The sequence below is a fragment of the Salvelinus namaycush genome, chromosome 33 (assembly GCF_016432855.1).
Source record: "Salvelinus namaycush isolate Seneca chromosome 33, SaNama_1.0, whole genome shotgun sequence".
Classification (NCBI taxonomy): Eukaryota; Metazoa; Chordata; class Actinopteri; order Salmoniformes; family Salmonidae; genus Salvelinus; species Salvelinus namaycush.
In genome coordinates this window covers 35740256-35758300 of record NC_052339.1, presented here as the reverse complement: position 1 = coordinate 35758300, position 18045 = coordinate 35740256, and the positions used below count along the sequence as shown (strand labels likewise).

Genomic DNA, 18045 nt, shown 5'->3' with positions numbered 1-18045 from the left:
ATAGGGGATTTTAGAAGCACTTAAAATAAGGGCTTTGTTTCATGTAGGCTTACCCTGGTGTGATGTTTTGATAACCTTCTAAATCTCTCTCAGACAAGGTGACTTTTATCAATATATTCATCTGGATTTTCCCCCAACAAATTAAATGCTAATTAGCTGCTAATGTGACTATCATAAAGAACTACAAATGTATTTATTTGTTTTTTTATTTAACTAGCCAAGTCAGTTAAGAACAAATAATTTTTTACAATGACTGCCTACCCCGGCCAAACCCTAACCCGGATGACGCTGAGCCAATTGTGCGCCGCCCTATGGGATTCCCAATCACAGCCGGATGTGATTCAACCTGGATGCCTCTTGCACTGAGATGCAGTGCCTTAGACCGCTGCACCACTCGGGAGCCCATGATGATGCCATGACGATCTGGACGAGACTGCCGAATCTAGGCAAAGGTAAGAATCTGTGGATTAACTATCTAATGTTAGCTAAATGTAGTAATTAATAAATTGCCAAAATGTCCTTAAATGTACCAGTTTCTTAAAATCCCCTATGGGGAAAAATGAATGGTGGAAAAACAATTGGAACCATTTCCCTGTTTCACCATTAGGTTTTATGGCTATTACAACACTGTGGGGCTCTACTCCTCTCAGACTAAATCTACCTCTTCACAAATCTTTGTACCATACGATAAATCACGACAATTTTATCTATGCATCTTATAATATGCCGTTTAGCACAGGCTTTCATCCAAAGAAACTTAGTCATGCATATATTTAACATATTGTATGGGTGGTCCCGGGAATCAAACTCACATCCTGGCGTTGCAAGCACCACGCTCTGCTAACCCGAGCTACAGAGGACTATATTGACCATCTTCCGTCAATAATTGTATACAGTAATAAGTTATACTGTTGTCTCAACAGCAAACTGTTTAGTCTTTGTCCACCACACATTCAATTCAGAGCTCACAACTTTTTTCAGGTTTCTTTTTTAACAAAAGATGTTAATCTTGCATTTATACAGTTTAAGGCATCATGCACACACAAAAAAGCGATACAAAAGCATACGCTTATTTTACCTAAAATCCTAATAGGCTAACTTTTTTTTAAATGGATTTGCTGGTTAAAAATAAGACTATAGAAATATGGCGTTAGCTGGCATGTCAGTGAATCTAAAAGCAGGCTTTGTGCCCCACCATAACCTGCTGTCACAGTGTTTGTAAACATGGCTTCAGCAAAATAGATCTGAGATAGAGGGCATGCTTTGAACATTGGCAGGATTCCCCCGGAAGCATGCAGTTATTTGTCCTAAATGATATGTACAATGCAGGTTTACCTTAACACAGATATTCAGGCCTTTACGATTATCAAGATAAGATTCTGATATTAAACAAATATTATGAACAATGACAGACAGTACGTAATGTTGTTATATCCTAACCCAGAGTCCCAGTCCACTTGTGTTTTGGTCATCTTTATCCAGGAAGACATGTTGTGGAGGTGGGAAGGATTTGGCTTTGGCACAATTGTGTCCAGTTGTGCTCTTGGCTTTACTATACAACGTTGAAAACCATGGATAGATACTGTTCATAGGAAACCTGGATCCAGCCGTCTTGGTCCGTGTCGTACCTCCTGAACACATCGGTCAACCTCTGAAAGTGACAAATGAAAAAGAATAATAAAAAAATTGTAATTTAAGATAATATTACAGTGGATCTAGAGAGCCGTAGATCTTGACTTAAAACATACTAGCGAGTACAGATGCCATTTCTGTTAATAAACCTTGTCCACTTTCCCAGACAGATTAAGTCGAGTCCAGAACTAAAAAAAACATTCAAAATGGAGATTATCCATTGAAAGAGTTTAGTCCAGGACTAGGCTTTATCTGTGTCTGGGAAACCAGCCAAAAACATCTTATTTTCATTTACAGACAACAGTATGGCCAGGAAAAACCACTGACCAAGGTTAGAAATCTAATTTGAAAAGAGTCTCTAAAATGTCATGTACATAAATGAAAAGATGCCATGTTGAACCAACCCAAAGTCCAATCTCAATATGGGCTGTATATACTGGGCTGACAAAACAATGTAGGCTACACACCCAGTGGTACATTCTGAAGCGCTAAACCCCCAGCGGAGCGCTAAACCCCCAGCGGAGCGCTACAACCCCCAGCGGAGCGCTACAACCCCCAGCGGAGCGCTACAACCCCCAGCGGAGCGCTACAACCCCCAGCGGAGCGCTACAACCCCCAGCGGAGCGCTACAACCCCCAGCGGAGCGCTACAACCCCCAGCGGAGCGCTACAACCCCCAGCGGAGCGCTACAACCCCCAGCGGAGCGTTAAACCCCCAGCGGAGCGCTAAACCCCCAGCGGAGCGCTACAACCCCCAGCGGAGCGCTACAACCCCCAGCGGAGCGCTACAACCCCCAGCGGAGCACTACAACCCCCAGCGGAGCGTTAAACCCCCAGCGGAGCGTTAAACCCCCAGCGGAGCGTTAAACCCCCAGCGGAGCGCTACAACCCCCAGCGGAGCGCTACAACCCCCAGCGGAGCGCTAAACCCCCAGCGGAGCGTTAAACCCCCAGCGGAGCGCTACAACCCCCAGCGGAGCGCTACAATCCCCAGCGGAGCGCTACAACCCCCAGCGGAGCGCTACAACCCCCAGCGGAGCGCTAAACCCCCCCAGCGGAGCGCTAAACCCCCCCAGCGGAGCGCTAAACCCCCCCAGCGGAGCGTTAAACCCCCACAGCGGAGCGCTAAACTCCCAGCGGAGCGCTAAACCCCCAGCAGAGCGCTACACAACCAGCGGAGCGCTACACAACCAGCGGAGCGCTACACAACCAGCGGAGCGCTAAACCCCCAGCGGAGCGCTAAACACCCCCAGCGGAGCGCTACACAACCAGCGGAGCGCTACACAACCAGCGGAGCGCTAAACCCCCCCAGCGGAGCGCTAACCCCCCCCAGCGGAGCGCTAAACCCCCCCAGCGGAGCGCTAAACCCCCGAGCGGAGCGCTAAACCCCCGAGCGCTAAACCCCCCCAGCTGAGCGCTAAACCCCCAGCTGAGCGCTAAACCCCCAGCGGAGCGCTACACAACCAGCGGAGCGCTACACAACCAGCGGAGCGCTACACAACCAGCGGAGCGCTAAACCCCCCCAGCTGAGCGCTAAACCCCCCCAGCTGAGCGCTAAACCCCCAGCGGAGCGCTACAACCCCCAGCGGAGCGCTACAACCCCCAGCGGAGCGCTAAACCCCCCCAGCGGAGCGCTAAACCCCCACAGCGGAGCGCTAAACCCCCACAGCGGAGCGCTAAACCCCCACAGCGGAGCGCTAAACTCCCAGCGGAGCGCTAAACCCCCAGCGGAGCGCTAAACCCCCAGCGGAGCGCTAAACCCCCAGCGGAGCGCTACACAACCAGCGGAGCGCTACACAACCAGCGGAGCGCTACACAACCAGCGGAGCGCTACACAACCAGCGGAGCGCTAAACACCCCCAGCGGAGCGCTACACAACCAGCGGAGCGCTACACAACCAGCGGAGCGCTAAACCCCCCCAGCGGAGCGCTAAACCCCCAGCTGAGCGCTAAACCCCCAGCGGAGCGCTAAACCCCCAGCGGAGCGCTACACAACCAGCGGAGCGCTACACAACCAGCGGAGCGCTACACAACCAGCGGAGCGCTAAACCCCCCCAGCTGAGCGCTAAACCCCCCCAGCTGAGCGCTAAACCCCCCCAGCTGAGCGCTAAACCCCCAGCTGAGCGCTAAACCCCCAGCGGAGCGCTACACAACCAGCGGTACATTCCAGACTGCTAAACCCCCAGCGGTACATAAAGGGGCGCTACACAACCAGAGGTACATTCCAGACTGCTAAACCCCCAGCAGAGCAACCAGCGGTACATTCTACAGGGCGCTACACAACCAGTGGTACATTCCGGGGCGATACACAACCAGCAGTACATTCCAGACTGCTAAACCCCCAGCGGAGCAACCAGTGGTACATTCCGGGGCGATACACAACCAGCAGTACATTCCAGACTGCTAAACCCCCAGCGGAGCAACCAGTGGTACATTCCGGGGCGATACACAACCAGCAGTACATTTCAGACTGCTAAACCCCCAGCGGAGCAACCAGCGGTACATTCTACGGGGCGCTAAACCCCCAGCGGTACATTCTACGGGGCGCTAAACCCCCAGCGGTACATTCTACGGGGCGCTAAACCCCCAGCGGTACATTCTACGGGGCGCTAAACCCCCAGCGGTACATTCTACGGGGCGCTAAACCCCCAGCGGTACATTCTACGGGGCGCTAAACCCCCAGCGGTACATTCTACGGGGCGCTAAAACCCCAGCGGTACATTCTACGGGGCGCTACACAACCAGCGGTACATTCTACGGGGCGCTAAACCCCCAGCGGTACATTCTACGGGGCGCTAAACCCCCAGCGGTACATTCTACGGGGCGCTAAACCCCCAGCGGTACATTCTACGGGGCGCTAAACCCCCAGCGGTACATTCTACGGGGCGCTAAACCCCCAGCGGTACATTCTACGGGGCGCTAAACCCCCAGCGGTACATTCTACGGGGCGCTAAACCCCCAGCGGTACATTCTACGGGGCGCTAAACCCCCAGCGGTACATTCTACGGGGCGCTACACAACCAGCGGTACATTCTACGGGGCGCTAAACCCCCAGCGGTACATTCTACGGGGCGCTAAACCCCCAGCGGTACATTCTACGGGGCGCTAAACCCCCAGCGGTACATTCTACGGGGCGCTAAACCCCCAGCGGTACATTCTACGGGGCGCTAAACCCCCAGCGGTACATTCTACGGGGCGCTAAACCCCCAGCGGTACATTCTACGGGGCGCTAAACCCCCAGCGGTACATTCTACGGGGCGCTAAACCCCCAGCGGTACATTCTACGGGGCGCTAAACCCCCAGCGGTACATTCTACGGGGCGCTAAACCCCCAGCGGTACATTCTACGGGGCGCTAAACCCCCAGCGGTACATTCTACGGGGCGCTACACAACCAGCGGTACATTCCGGGTCGCCACACAACCAGCGGTACATTCTACGGGGCGCTACACAACCAGCGGTACATTCTACGGGGCGCTACACAACCAGCGGTACATTCCGGGTCGCCACACAACCAGCGGTACATTCTACGGGGCGCTACACAACCAGCGGTACATTCCGGGTCGCTACACAACCAGCGGTACATTCCGGGTCGCTACACAACCAGCGGTACATTCTACAGCGCTACACAACCTGTGGTATGTACACAGTAAGCCCATTAAAACGGTTACCTGTAGAACAATACAACACTGGATGAAGTCATCGAAGGCCACTTGTCCCTTCCTCTGCCGATCAAACTTCTCTATGAGAGTGTTGTAGAACTGGTCTGAGAGACGATACCCTGGGGAGGAGGACAGAACAGTCAACATCACAGAAACACATCCTTGTTCAACAACCCTTACCCAATGTGTAAGGGCTTTATCCTGCTCATTTCACAGAGCACTACTTCATTTTAATAATACAAGGACAAAAGAATAACAATGCATGTCTAATATCTACACCACAGGAGGTTGGTGGCATCTTAATTAGGGAGGACAGGCTTGTGGTAATGGCTGGAGCGGAATCAGTGGGATGATATCAAATACATGAAACTCATGGTTTCCATGTGATGATACCCTTCTATTCTCTCCGTTCCAGCCATTTTTATGAGCCGTTCTCCCCTCAGCAGCCGCCACTGATCTACACAACTATTTTGGCACATACAGTAGCTTTATCCAGACTCATGCATGTTGACCTTACGGAAGGGCATTAGAATATCGGGGCTGACCTTGTGAACCACATACATGCAGCGGTAGGCCATCCATCAGTATGGTCAAATAGGGAAAGCATACTGCTCACCGAATCCAGTCAGTGCCTGCTTCAGCTCGTTCTTGTCGATGAAGCCCGAGTTGTCTCTGTCGTAGGTGCGGAAGATGTTCTGCCAGTCCGTGATGTACTTCCACACGCCCGCAAACTCATTGAAGTTCACCCCTCCTTTGTTCTCCCTGTCAAACATGGCTGTGAGAGGGAAGCCAATAGAGGAGACATGAGTGACAGCAAGTAGGGGTCAGTACAGTGCAACGTTATAAAATAACATTCTGATAGAAATGCACTTTGTAGAATAGTTTTTTTTCTGTCTTATAGAATCAGGCACCATGTCATCTTTATTCATTACATTTCTAGCTAAAACATCCTGAATAGGTCTAGACCCCTGAGAACTACAACTTTAAAAAAAGAGCAGCTGGGAAGTGTAGTTCAATGCTGGAACACTAACACAATGGACTAAGGTCTCGCATGATGTGTTATGACACAGAGTTATAGAAATCTTGCCTGTTTGAATTCTCCCCTGCGGTTTAATCCAATTACATCCTATCAAAGAGCTTCATCACATGGAAGGTCTGGGATGGCCATTTGAATACAACAGATTTACACAGTAGGCTCCAGTACAGTGGGAGATTGTGAGCTTTAAAATAACTTAATAGAAAACTAGTTGTATTTTCTTAGTACATATAAAATTCACATTCCGCTACACTTCTCAGACTCCAGAATGATCCAGTTGGTGAAGGTGTAATTAAGTTTGTTAACCAATCAAAACGGTCAGTGGGTGATTATAGACGGGATATGCCTTTTGAGACAAACACCTCCTGTTTGTGGGAAGGAAATACTCCCTTTTGCTGATGGTTGCATGCACAGGAGGTTGGTGGCACCTTAATTGGGGAGGATGGGCTCGTGGTAATGGCTGGAGCAGAATGGTATCAAAGACAAACACATGGTTTCCATGTATTTGATGCCATTCCATTCACTCCGTTCCCGCCCTTATTATGAGCCGTTCTCCCCCCAGCAGCCTCCACTGGCTGCATGCTTCCAATTAACTGGGGAGCTGGGTTGAAATATGTCACTGCACACAAACGTTAAGGTTTGTTGGTTGCTATGGGCAAAACATATCAACAATGCTAGTCCAACAGGACAATATAGGCTTGTCGTTGTGCAAGTTTGTTTGTGTGTCAAGGGTCAATGAGAGACAACTACTCACATATGATTGATCGGACCGTCACTGGGTTGAATGGTGTCCATGTACCTAGAGAGAGAAGATAAGATAGGTGAAACAAATGAGGACATTCAGCCACTAAGAGTTAAATCGTACAAGGATGACTGCCAGGTTAATAGCTTTGGACTTCAATCAACCAGGCCATTCATAACAGAACAACCAGAAGAGGGAATTAGGCCAAGAGTTAGTAGTGGAGAACTCTGGTGGCTTATTAAGCAACCGTTATGTTCTTATCTTGGGTATGCTTTGGGTAACAGGAGAACTGCTACCCCGGAGAAAGAGCTGGAGATTTATCAGGGTTCCCTAAAGCTTGCTGCCTCACCCTCACTGCTCAGAGAGAGAGAGAGGAAAGATCATCCCAGGTCCTCACCAGGATTTAGACAAGCCAAAGAGTTCACAGCTTTTAAATAGTTTAAAGAGAGAGAAAGCTTTGCAGTGAAGTAAACTGAACAGCTTCTCATTAAGCATTTCCTCTGCAACGACAAGGACCAGTCTGGTAATACAGCTGGACTGGGTCTGGATCAGGGACCAGTCTGGTAATACAGCTGGACTGGGTCTGGATCAGGGACCAGTCTGGTAATACAGCTGGACTGGGTCTGGATCAGGGACCAGTCTGGTAATACAGCTGGACTGGGTCTGGATCAGGGACCAGTCTGGTAATACAGCTGGACTGGGTCTGGATCAGGGACCAGTCTGGTAATACAGCTGGACTGGGTCTGGATCAGGGACCAGTCTGGTAATACAGCTGGACTGGGTCTGGATCAGGGACCAGTCTGGTAATACAGCTGGACTGGGTCTGGATCAGGGACCAGTCTGGTAATACAGCTGGACTGGGTCTGGATCAGGGACCAGTCTGGTAATACAGCTGGACTGGGTCTGGATCAGGGACCAGTCTGGTAATACAGCTGGACTGGGTCTGGATCAGGGACCAGTCTGGTAATACAGCTGGACTGGGTCTGGATCAGGGACCAGTCTGGTAATACAGCTGGACTGGGTCTGGATCAGGGACCAGTCTGGTAATACAGCTGGACTGGGTCTGGATCAGGGACCAGTCTGGTAATACAGCTGGACTGGGTCAGGGACCAGTCTGGTAATACAGCTGGATTGGGTCTGGATCAGGGACCAGTCTGGTAATACAGCTGAACTGGGTCTGGATCAGGGACCAGTCTGGTAATATAGCTGGACTGGGTCTGGATCAGGGACCAGTCTGGTAATACAGCTGGATTGGGTCAGTGACCAGTCTGGTAATACAGCTGGACTGGGTCTGGGCTGGGACCAGTCTGGTAATACAGCTGGATTGGGTCTGGATCAGGGACCAGTCTGGTAATACAGCTGGATTGGGTCTGGATCAGGGACCAGTCTGGTAATACAGCTGGACTGGGTCTGGATCAGGGACCAGTCTGGTAATACAGCTGGACTGGGTCTGGGCTGCGACCAGTCTGGTAATACAGCTGGATTGGGTCTGGATCAGGGACCAGTCTGGTAATACAGCTGGACTGGGGCTGGATCAGGGACCAGTCTGGTAATACAGCTGGACTGGGGCTGGATCAGGGACCAGTCAGGTAATAGAGCTGGACTGGGTCAGTGACCAGTCTGGTAATACAGCTGGTCTGGGCAGGGACCACTCTGGTTTTACAGCTGGGTGGGACTGGGACTGGGTCTGGACTGGTTTTACAGCTGGGTGGGACTGGCTGGGACAGGGACTGGGTCTGGATCAGGGACCAGTCTGGTAATACAGCTGGATTGGGTCTGGATCAGGGACCAGTCTGGCAATACAGCTGGACTGGGTCAGTGACCAGTCTGGCAATACAGCTGGTCTGGGCTGGGACCACTCTGGTTTTACAGCTGGGTGGGACTGGTTGGGACAGGGACTGGGTCTGGACTGGTTTTACAGCTGGGTGGGACTGGGTCTGGACTGGTTTTACAGCTGGGTGGGACTGGTTGGGACAGGGACTGGGTCTGGACTGGTTTTACAGCTGGGTGGGATGGGGACTGGGTCTGGATTGGTTTTACAGCTGGGTGGGACTGGCTGGGACAGGGACTGGGTCTGGATCAGGGACCAGTCTGGTAATACAGCTGGATTGGGTCTGGATCAGGGACCAGTCTGGTAATACAGCTGGACTGGGTCTGGGCTGGGACCACTCTGGTTTTACAGCTGGGTGGGACTGGTTCTGGACTGGTTTTACAGCTGGGTGTGACTGGCTGGGACAGGGACTGGGTCTGGACTGGTTTTACAGCTGGGTGGGACAGGGACTGGGTCTGGACTGGTTTTACAGCTGGGTGTGACTGGCTGGGACAGGGACTGGGTCTGGACTGGTTTTACAGCTGGGTGGGACAGGGACTGGGTCTGGACTGGTTTTACAGCTGGGTGGGACTGGCTGGGACAGGGACTGGGTCTGGACTGGTTTTACAGCTGGGTGGGACAGGGTCTGGGTCTGGACTGGTTTTTCAGCCTGTGAGACAAAGCTTCCTCTGTGCAGCACAAACACTGGGCCTTCTCACTGTGTTGCCCGGTGCTCACTCATGAAGAAGGAGCAGGGACATGGAAGAAAAAAACAAAAAAAAACAGGGTGACTGCAACACAGCTCCCCACGGGAGAGACTCAGTGAGAGAACAGCTCCCCACGGGAGAGACTCAGTGAGAGAACAGCTCCCCACGGGAGAGACTCAGTGAGAGAACAGCTCCCCACGGGAGAGACTCGGTGAGAGAACAGCTCCCCACGGGAGAGACTCAGTGAGAGAACAGCTCCCCACGGGAGAGACTCAGTGAGAGAACAGCTCCCCACGGGAGAGACTCAGTGAGAGAACAGCTCCCCACGGGAGAGACTCAGTGAGAGAACAGCTCCCCACGGGAGACTCAGTGAGAGAACAGCTCTCCACGGGAGAGACTCAGTGAGAGAACAGCTCCCCACGGGAGACTCAGTGAGAGAACAGCTCTCCACGGGAGAGACTCGGTGAGAGAGCTCTATAATAAACACATCAAAAGACACTCACACATGTTTGAATTGAAACATAGTAACACACTCTCACTTACTAGGAACTGCTCTAGGCAGGCTAAAAACAGCATGTGCAAGGTTGAGCTCGACCTTGAGAAAGACAAATCACCCGTCACCCCTTTTCCTCTCGGACACCTAGTGGAGGCAGGGGGCTGAGCACGGAGCCACAGAAGCCAGACAATCTGCCCCTAGCCAAACATTTCATTTTAGTCATTCAGCAGATGCTCTTATCCAGAACTTATCCAGAACGACTTAGTGTGCATACATTTATCCTACTCTTTCATACTGGTCCCCCGTGGGAATCGAACCCACAACCCTGGCATTGCGTGCGCCATGCTCTACCTATTGAGCCACATGGGACCTAGCCTAATTGTGCATGTTTCCTGTCAAAGCCAGACATGATTGTTCTGTGTTATTATTCAGTCTGTTCATGGGGCGATTCAGGACGAGTCAATGCAGGAGTTAGTTATTAGTAGATGGTCTAGATTTCCTTGGCACGTAGGTAGACCTGCCATACAAACTACTCAGCACAGTGAATGCAATGCTGCCGATTTCAGTAACTACTAGAGTGGTGGGCTCTGAAACCAAAAAATGTATCCAAGAACATAAATATCAGTCTGGGTGCATTTTGGCAGATGCTTGGTGCAGACAGAGCATGTGCTTGGTGCAGACAGAGCAGGTGCTAAGAGGATAGTTAAATATGAAGACCTAGCTAAAAGGCCCTGGCACCTATAAAATAATCCCTTTAATGAAAGACTGGTGATGTACGGCGGGGTGGCTATCACTTTCTCATCAGGGAGTTGCACTGGGAAGAGAAGAGAGGAAACAAGGGGGAAGGGGACGATGAGAGTGGGGAGAGGCGCCAAGAGAGGAGGATCGATAAGAAGAAAGGAAAAGAGGAAGATGAGCGGAAACAAGGGAAGACGAGGGGGAAGGGGATGATGAGAATTGAGGAGAGGAGTCGAAAGAGGGGAGGATCGATAAGAGAAGAGGTGAAAAGAGCAGTTTACAAGAAGAAAAGAGAACGAGAACAGTGAGGTTTGGGTGAGAGTCAGATTGACAGTGAGGTCTGAGTGAATGTCAGAGTGACAGTGACAACACCATGGGCATGGTCAGTGAAGCGCACGGCCGAGGACGGGGCACAGCTTGCATTAAGTCAGCAGCTTGGTCACAGTCACACACAGTCTCACTGGCACAGCCTCATGACACAGCCCTACTAAATGAACTGGACTGACTGTGTGAACACAGCTCCTGCCTGCCTGCCTTCCACGCAGCCTAGTCATCAGTATTCTGAACCAGGGCTACTACAACAGCTTCTTTCATCGCTCCTGAGACTCTTTTTCACTGTCCAAAAACAGTCAGAGAGGAATACCCATTCAACCCTTTTCAAAGTCCTCCATCGATTTAAAATGTTGAGTTTCAGAATAAATTGTTATTATTAACATGGTCTTAAAGTTTGCTTTGCTGGAACAAGTGCCCAAAGGTAAACACGATGTTCAGTCATGTCACTGACTCAATCCTGAGCATATATTTGCCATCCAGCCTGGTGGGAAGATTAATGTCATGTTGCGCTCATGGCGTTGGCTAAGCCACTCTCTGTCATATCTCGACAACAAGAGGGTGTTGAGTTGATTATCAGGTGGTAGCTGTCGTCAGACACTTCCTGCCTCATACAGGAAGTACTCTCCCTGTGTCATCAGATGAACTTTTCCCCTGATGGGTCGTCCATTTTGAGGTAAACACAAAACATTTGTGTCCATTTCAAGTCCAGACCACCAACTTTCCTCACCTCTCAGTCCTTAACCAGGTGTTAAAATGAGAGCAGGAAGCAGTGTTGAGGTGGAGAGGAGAAAGAACGTACCGTTGGATAAGGCCTGCTGCAGCTCTGTGTCCGATATCACGGCGCTCCTGTCCTTGTCCACTCTGGGGGGAAACAAGACAGACGGTATTAACACACAGTAGAGCCCTGTTGAAAACCTACAGCCACGCTACGCTGTAAGGCCCTTGTCAGAATCTCAACACTCCATTCAATGAGAGTGTGTGTGGGCTGGTCTCGGGACAGGAGGGACGACGGCTTGTGGGAGATGGTGACGAGTGTCGTTTTACAGGGACGCCCGTGCCACCATCACAGATCAGTGAAAGGTGAAACCAGAAATAACCAACAGCATACAAACAGCACGATGACACAAGTGCTATACTCCTGTGTGATGTAATAGCCAGATTGTTGGCAAGAGGGCTATTATGGTCTGTTTGTGCAGTCTTGCCAGCAATGTTTGGCATGACAACAAGCATAGGAGTTGGGTACAGTGTAGCATAAACAGATCTGGGATCAGGCTAGCTCTTATATTTTGAGTGCAATGCCAAAGAAAGGAGGCTTTTCCATTAAGGGAAAATAGATGAGATGCACGGAACGTTTTCGTTTTGAATTTACAATAGACACAAATATCGTATTCTATTGTAGAATCTCAGAACCCAGCGCCTTTCAGCACAATACCCATGCGCTATCTGTCACAGAAGTGTTGCATCACAAACTAATTAGCCTAATTTGTAAAATCGTGTTCCAATTGAACAGTATAAGAATGGTACACGCGTTCTATTTAGACGTGAGAGACGTTTTGTGGGTTGAACATTAACAGAAATAAGAGGCTTTGCCTTCCAGTTCTGAAATAACCTTCGCCTCTGTGAAATGAAGGGCAATCATCCCATCCTGAATGACTCACATAGCAACCTCTCAAACCCAACACACCAACTAAACCGCAGTCTTTGCATAGCAAGACGGGACAAAACCTGTTTCCATGAAGGCACGCTGTGACTTCCTGCAGACTGTAAAAAGATAAAAGGTTGGTCAGAGGGGGTACCTAACATTAAACCCTTTTAGAGTAGGGTCTGTGCTGTGTCCAACTACACACTGTCTACTTCTTGTTTTTCCTCTCTCTACCTCAGGTTACCTTACCTCACTGGGTTTTACATAAAATGAGGTGAAGTGGGAGAGCATCATTATGATTCATTTTCCTGGCCTGAAGCGGAAGTTGGAACCATCTGCCCATTTGCTGAATGGTGTTCAGTACAGATCCTAAAAATGATCTGTACACAGCACAGCAGCCATTGGAATCTTAACATTTCTCAGTTTTTCCTATGAAGCGATTCAAGTTATGACAGGCCTGGCAGAGCATAGTCTTCCAATCAAATGGTTTAGCAGCTTATGTCATGCTGGCTCTCATGGTAGGGGGAAGGAGTAGCCCTTCTGAATAGGAGACCGGTTTTCAGCCGACATGACCCTAAACCATAGCTTATTCACGAACGGCAGTGAAAGCAATTGTTTGTATCTTCACATATCAGAGATGTTGACCTGGGCCTAGATCCTAGACGGATCCTTTGCTGTTCTATTCTAGGCTGTCTTTGTGGCCCACATTTTTGACATGCCAGTGTTATGGAAACTGATGATCATATAGGTGGAGAGTGGAAAAGGAACATTCTATGACACAAGCCAAACAAAATATGCTATGAAAGGACCAACTTGCTAGTGACTCATGCATTTACACTGTGACCACTCAAGTCATATGACCTAGGGAGGGAGTTCCAGCCACAGTGAGTTGCTTGGATGTGGAGTGTGTGGTGGAATACAGATAACGAGAACTAGGTCTTATCTGGCTGTTATAAATTATTCAACAAGGTGTTTCAGGTCTTGCGTGCCTCCAGCATTTTAATGTTGAGAGAAAGCAAAGCACCATGGGTCCTCTGCAGTATTACATAACCCAATACTACCACCAGGGACAAGAGCAACTTCCTATTTTTCTACTACAACCTTATGCCAAGCTCTTTCCAGTTATTACTGTATGCAAGTTGTCAAGCCCGCTCTCTTGTCAGTTCTTGTAAAATAAAGTTCCTTCAAAGCCATTCTCATTGGATAACTGCCCGACACAATAGAAACCGATAGTAAATTATTCGATTATTTTAATGTGATGCCATTGCCTAAATCAACTCCAAGAAGTCCATTGAACAACATTAAGGCCTTGTATGTGTGTGTCAAGAAAATGTCATAATGTTAGAGAGTAAAATAGGAAGAGAGGAAAAAAAACGTGCTTACTAGAGCCAAATGACAGGCATAATACATCCCAATAATATTTTTATTTTTTTGTGCAAATTTTTTAAAAAAGAAACTAAAACCAGTCTGTCAAATACATGTCCTCATCGAACCATGGTTGTAATATGAAAACAATAACTTTGTATGCGAACCGAACATATATTGTCCTATTATTATCTCTGCCAATAATGCGCCGTGGCAGCAGTTTTCAAAATGAAGCTCAAACCAAAGCGGAGTATTTCGATAGCCACGAAAGACGTCTTTTCCCTCACCTCTGAAATATATTCCAAAGAAAACCTTGATCCGGTCCCGGCGCTGCGTTGTTGTATTGTTGTTGTTGTTGTTGTTGTGGAGCTCCTCTATACGGACTACCGGAATTATATGCCATTTTAAAACCTTTATAATTTGTGCTACACTACCCTATACTCGTTTTAATCTGACACTGACGTTCGGTCGTCACATATTACCACAGCCACAAAGTCATAACTATGGCTAAACCCCGCCCATTTCTACAATTTATCTTCTCAAAAATCGGATTGTAAACCTAACCTTAACCACACTACTAACATTATGCCTAACCCTAAACATAAATTAAGACCGAAAAGCACATGTTGGTTTTCATTACATTTTACAATAGAGCCAATTTTGACTTTGTGGCTGTGGTAACTAGTGACAACCTGACATTCCTCGCGCAGAGGCGTGGCATGTAACCACTTCCCATAAAAAACGTGGACACGCCATAGAGCTCCATCCTGAGTGGGTTACTCGGAAATTACTCTACTTTAAAACGTTTTGATTGGTCTTCTGCCCGGTCCAGTGATTTACCCCGGCCAAACCCTAACCCGGACGACGCTGGGATAATTGTGAGCCGCCCTATAGGACTCCCAATCACGGAAGGTTGTGATACAGCCTGGAATTGAACCAGGGTCTGTAGTGACACCTCCTCTAGCACTGAGATGCAGTGCCTTAGACCGCTGCACCACTCGGGAGCCCTAGCCCCAAATAAAATATTTTTTATCAAAATAAATCACTTTTGCATGTGAAAATAAAATCCTTCTCATTAATCCACGTGTAACCTACCTCACTTTTGTTTTGAGCCAACTTCGCTGGGGCCCCTGGCTCACGCCCGGAAGGTAGCCCAGTTCCAAAACAAATGCAAACACTTTTCATGCACTAAAAACTCAAATCCCTTTAATGCATTCTTGTGTGAATTTCAAAATCCCTTTTTGCTGGAGAAGCACAAAAAGCAAAACACCATGCTGTTTTAAACTTTGACAAATCTTTTTAACACCAAAAACAAAAGTAAAGTCATCTGAAAGTAGCAACATAATTAAACGTTTAAGATTTAAATGATTTCCAATATGATTTTCACTTCTAAGAACTAAAACAGCTGTTTAGATCCAAAATGCTGTTGACCTGTATTTGCTTTTATGTATTTGCAATCACTCTCCGTGATTGGTCAAAAGCCTAAACGTTGTCAGTCTAAGTTTGGTGCGAATTTCGGTCATGCTCAATGCTGCTCTCTGTGGAGAATCTGAAGCTAGCAGCTGACAATGACCCTTTTCTTGATCTAGCTAGCTAATCAAGATCTGTTTACCTTATACGCAAGTTCTAGACACCAAACTAAGAAAGAAAATTCTGCAAGAATTGAGGAAATATGTTTTACTATCCAAACAGTCTTCAGAGGCACACCAGCTGCTTTTCCACTATTTGGAGAGTCGTGGGCTAACTTAGCTAGGCTAACATTCTCTTTGGCAGAGTTTAATATTTTGTATCTTGTCAATCTCAGTCAATGTAATGTGTGTATTGGTCATCATCATCATCAGAGGCCTTCAATTTAGACAAATTCTGGTATTTATTATCATGCTTTTTGACAGCAACCAAAGGGATCAGGATAACATGCAGAGAGCTTCTGAGGGGCAACGTTGGGCAGACATGGTGACAACAACCCTTCCTCTCTCATTTCTATGTCTGAGAGACAGAGGGGAATATGTTATGCTAACCAACCTATATGGTCCCTAAACTTCGAGACAAACATGGATAGCTAGCTACGTTAGATGTATTGTGTCATGGCTCTGATCATAGCTAGTTGTTGTGTATGTGTATCTTTTGCAATGAGGACATCATGGACTACGTGACGGTCCAGGTGGCTCAGTCTTGCCCTGGTCTCCCCCGGCCTCGCTTCTCCCTCTATCTGTCTTCCCAGCTGCAGTACGGGGTGGGCATCGTCTACCACCGCCAGTGTGGCTTCCTTCTGGATGAGAAAGAGAGGAGAGAGGAAAAGGGTCATTTCAGACACTAGATACAATGAATGGCATTCAGACTAACACCATGTAAAGAGATGCTTGTAGATAAAGGTCGTAATTCGGGTTGCAAAATTCCAGTAACTTTCCCAAAATTACCAATTTTTCCAGGATTTCTGAAAAACCTGGAAACTTTGCAACCCTAGCCGTAATTAGAGACAATATATCAGGTTTAATGTGAAGACAGACCACAGGAACAATGGGCACTGAACTGAAATAAACATAGCCAAAGCCATAACAGATACTCTCCATCCACACACACTCATTGATACAACCTGAGACAATACACCATACAACCAACCGCATTGTAGTTAGAGGTCTATATGAATGATTATGCTCAGACATGTACTCACTTATCATAACAGGCAGCTTGATAGTCTGATAGTTTCCTAAGCAGCCAGACATAAATCATCCTAACAGATCCAGGACCAGATGTTCAGGGTCACCCGCTTGACCGGAGGAGAAGGGTGCAGGAGAAGATGGCTGCCGTTTTACGGGCTCCTAACCAATTATGCTATTTTGTGTGTTTTTGTGCCATTGTTTGTAACTTATTTTGTACATAATGTTTCTGCCACCGTCTGTTATGACCAAAAATAGCTTCTGGACATCAGAACGGTGATTACTTACCTCGAACTGTACAAAGATTTTTTCTTTAGCGAGTCGGGCGCAAAGGATTTACTCCAGATACCCGACCAGGCCCAAATCCCTGTCATTCCCATTAAAAGAAGACGCCGATACAGGTGACGCAGGTCCGGGTGCCTTGTGAGAATTTCTCGGCCAGTGGGTAACCTGCCTCTACCATCCATCCTATTGGCCAACGTGCAATCATTGGAGAATAAACTGGATGAGGTCCGCTCAAGACGATCCTACCAACGGGACATTAAAAACTGTAATATCTTGTGTTTCACTGAGTCGTGACTGAACGACGACATGGATAATATACAGTTGGCTGGTTTTTCTGTGCATTGACAGGACAGAACAGCTGCCTCCGGTAAGACAAGGGGTGGCGGTCTGTGTCTGTTTGTCAATAACAGCTGGTGCGCAAAATCTAATATTAAGGAAGTCTCAAGGTTTTGCTCTACTGAAGTAGAGTATCTGAAGCTGTAGACCACACTATTTACCAAGAGAGTTTTCATCTATATTTTTCGTAGCTGTCTATTTACCACCACAAACCGATGCTGGAACTAAGAATGCACTCAACGAGCTGTATAAAGTCATAAGCAAACAAGAAAATGCTCATCCAGAGACGGCACTCCTAGTGGCCGGGGACTTTAATGCAGGGAAACTTAAATTTTATATGACATACATAATGTTTTTGTTAACTAGTAAATAGTAGCCTACATCATTGTGTTTAAATCATTTCTAACTTGTTAACAATTTCTTCTAGTAAGTTTTTGCTACCATGTGGGTTTTAGCTTGCTTGAGCCTGCTAACTGAAGAGTGTTAATTCACCTGTTTCCATACGTTTAATTTTAAAACATTTATATTACAAGGAGTTGTTTAATCTAACTGCTTAACCATTTATCTGTACATGGAATTGTATATATTTTTTTAAACTAATTTTGCCAC

General features: G+C 48.0%; 1 protein-coding gene across 1 annotated transcript; it reads right to left on the bottom strand.

Moving 5' to 3' along the window:
• Positions 1–982: 982 nt before the first annotated feature.
• On the bottom strand, positions 983–14626 carry LOC120028060 (programmed cell death protein 6-like). Its single transcript, XM_038973209.1, has 6 exons — positions 14446–14626; positions 11951–12012; positions 7080–7124; positions 5906–6064; positions 5299–5408; positions 983–1651 (listed from the first exon to the last, which is right to left on the bottom strand). Exons 1-6 carry the CDS (start codon positions 14559–14561, stop codon positions 1553–1555), a joined length of 591 nt encoding a protein of 196 aa, XP_038829137.1. The 5' UTR covers positions 14562–14626; the 3' UTR covers positions 983–1552.
• Between the last annotated feature and the right edge of the window lie 3419 nt (positions 14627–18045).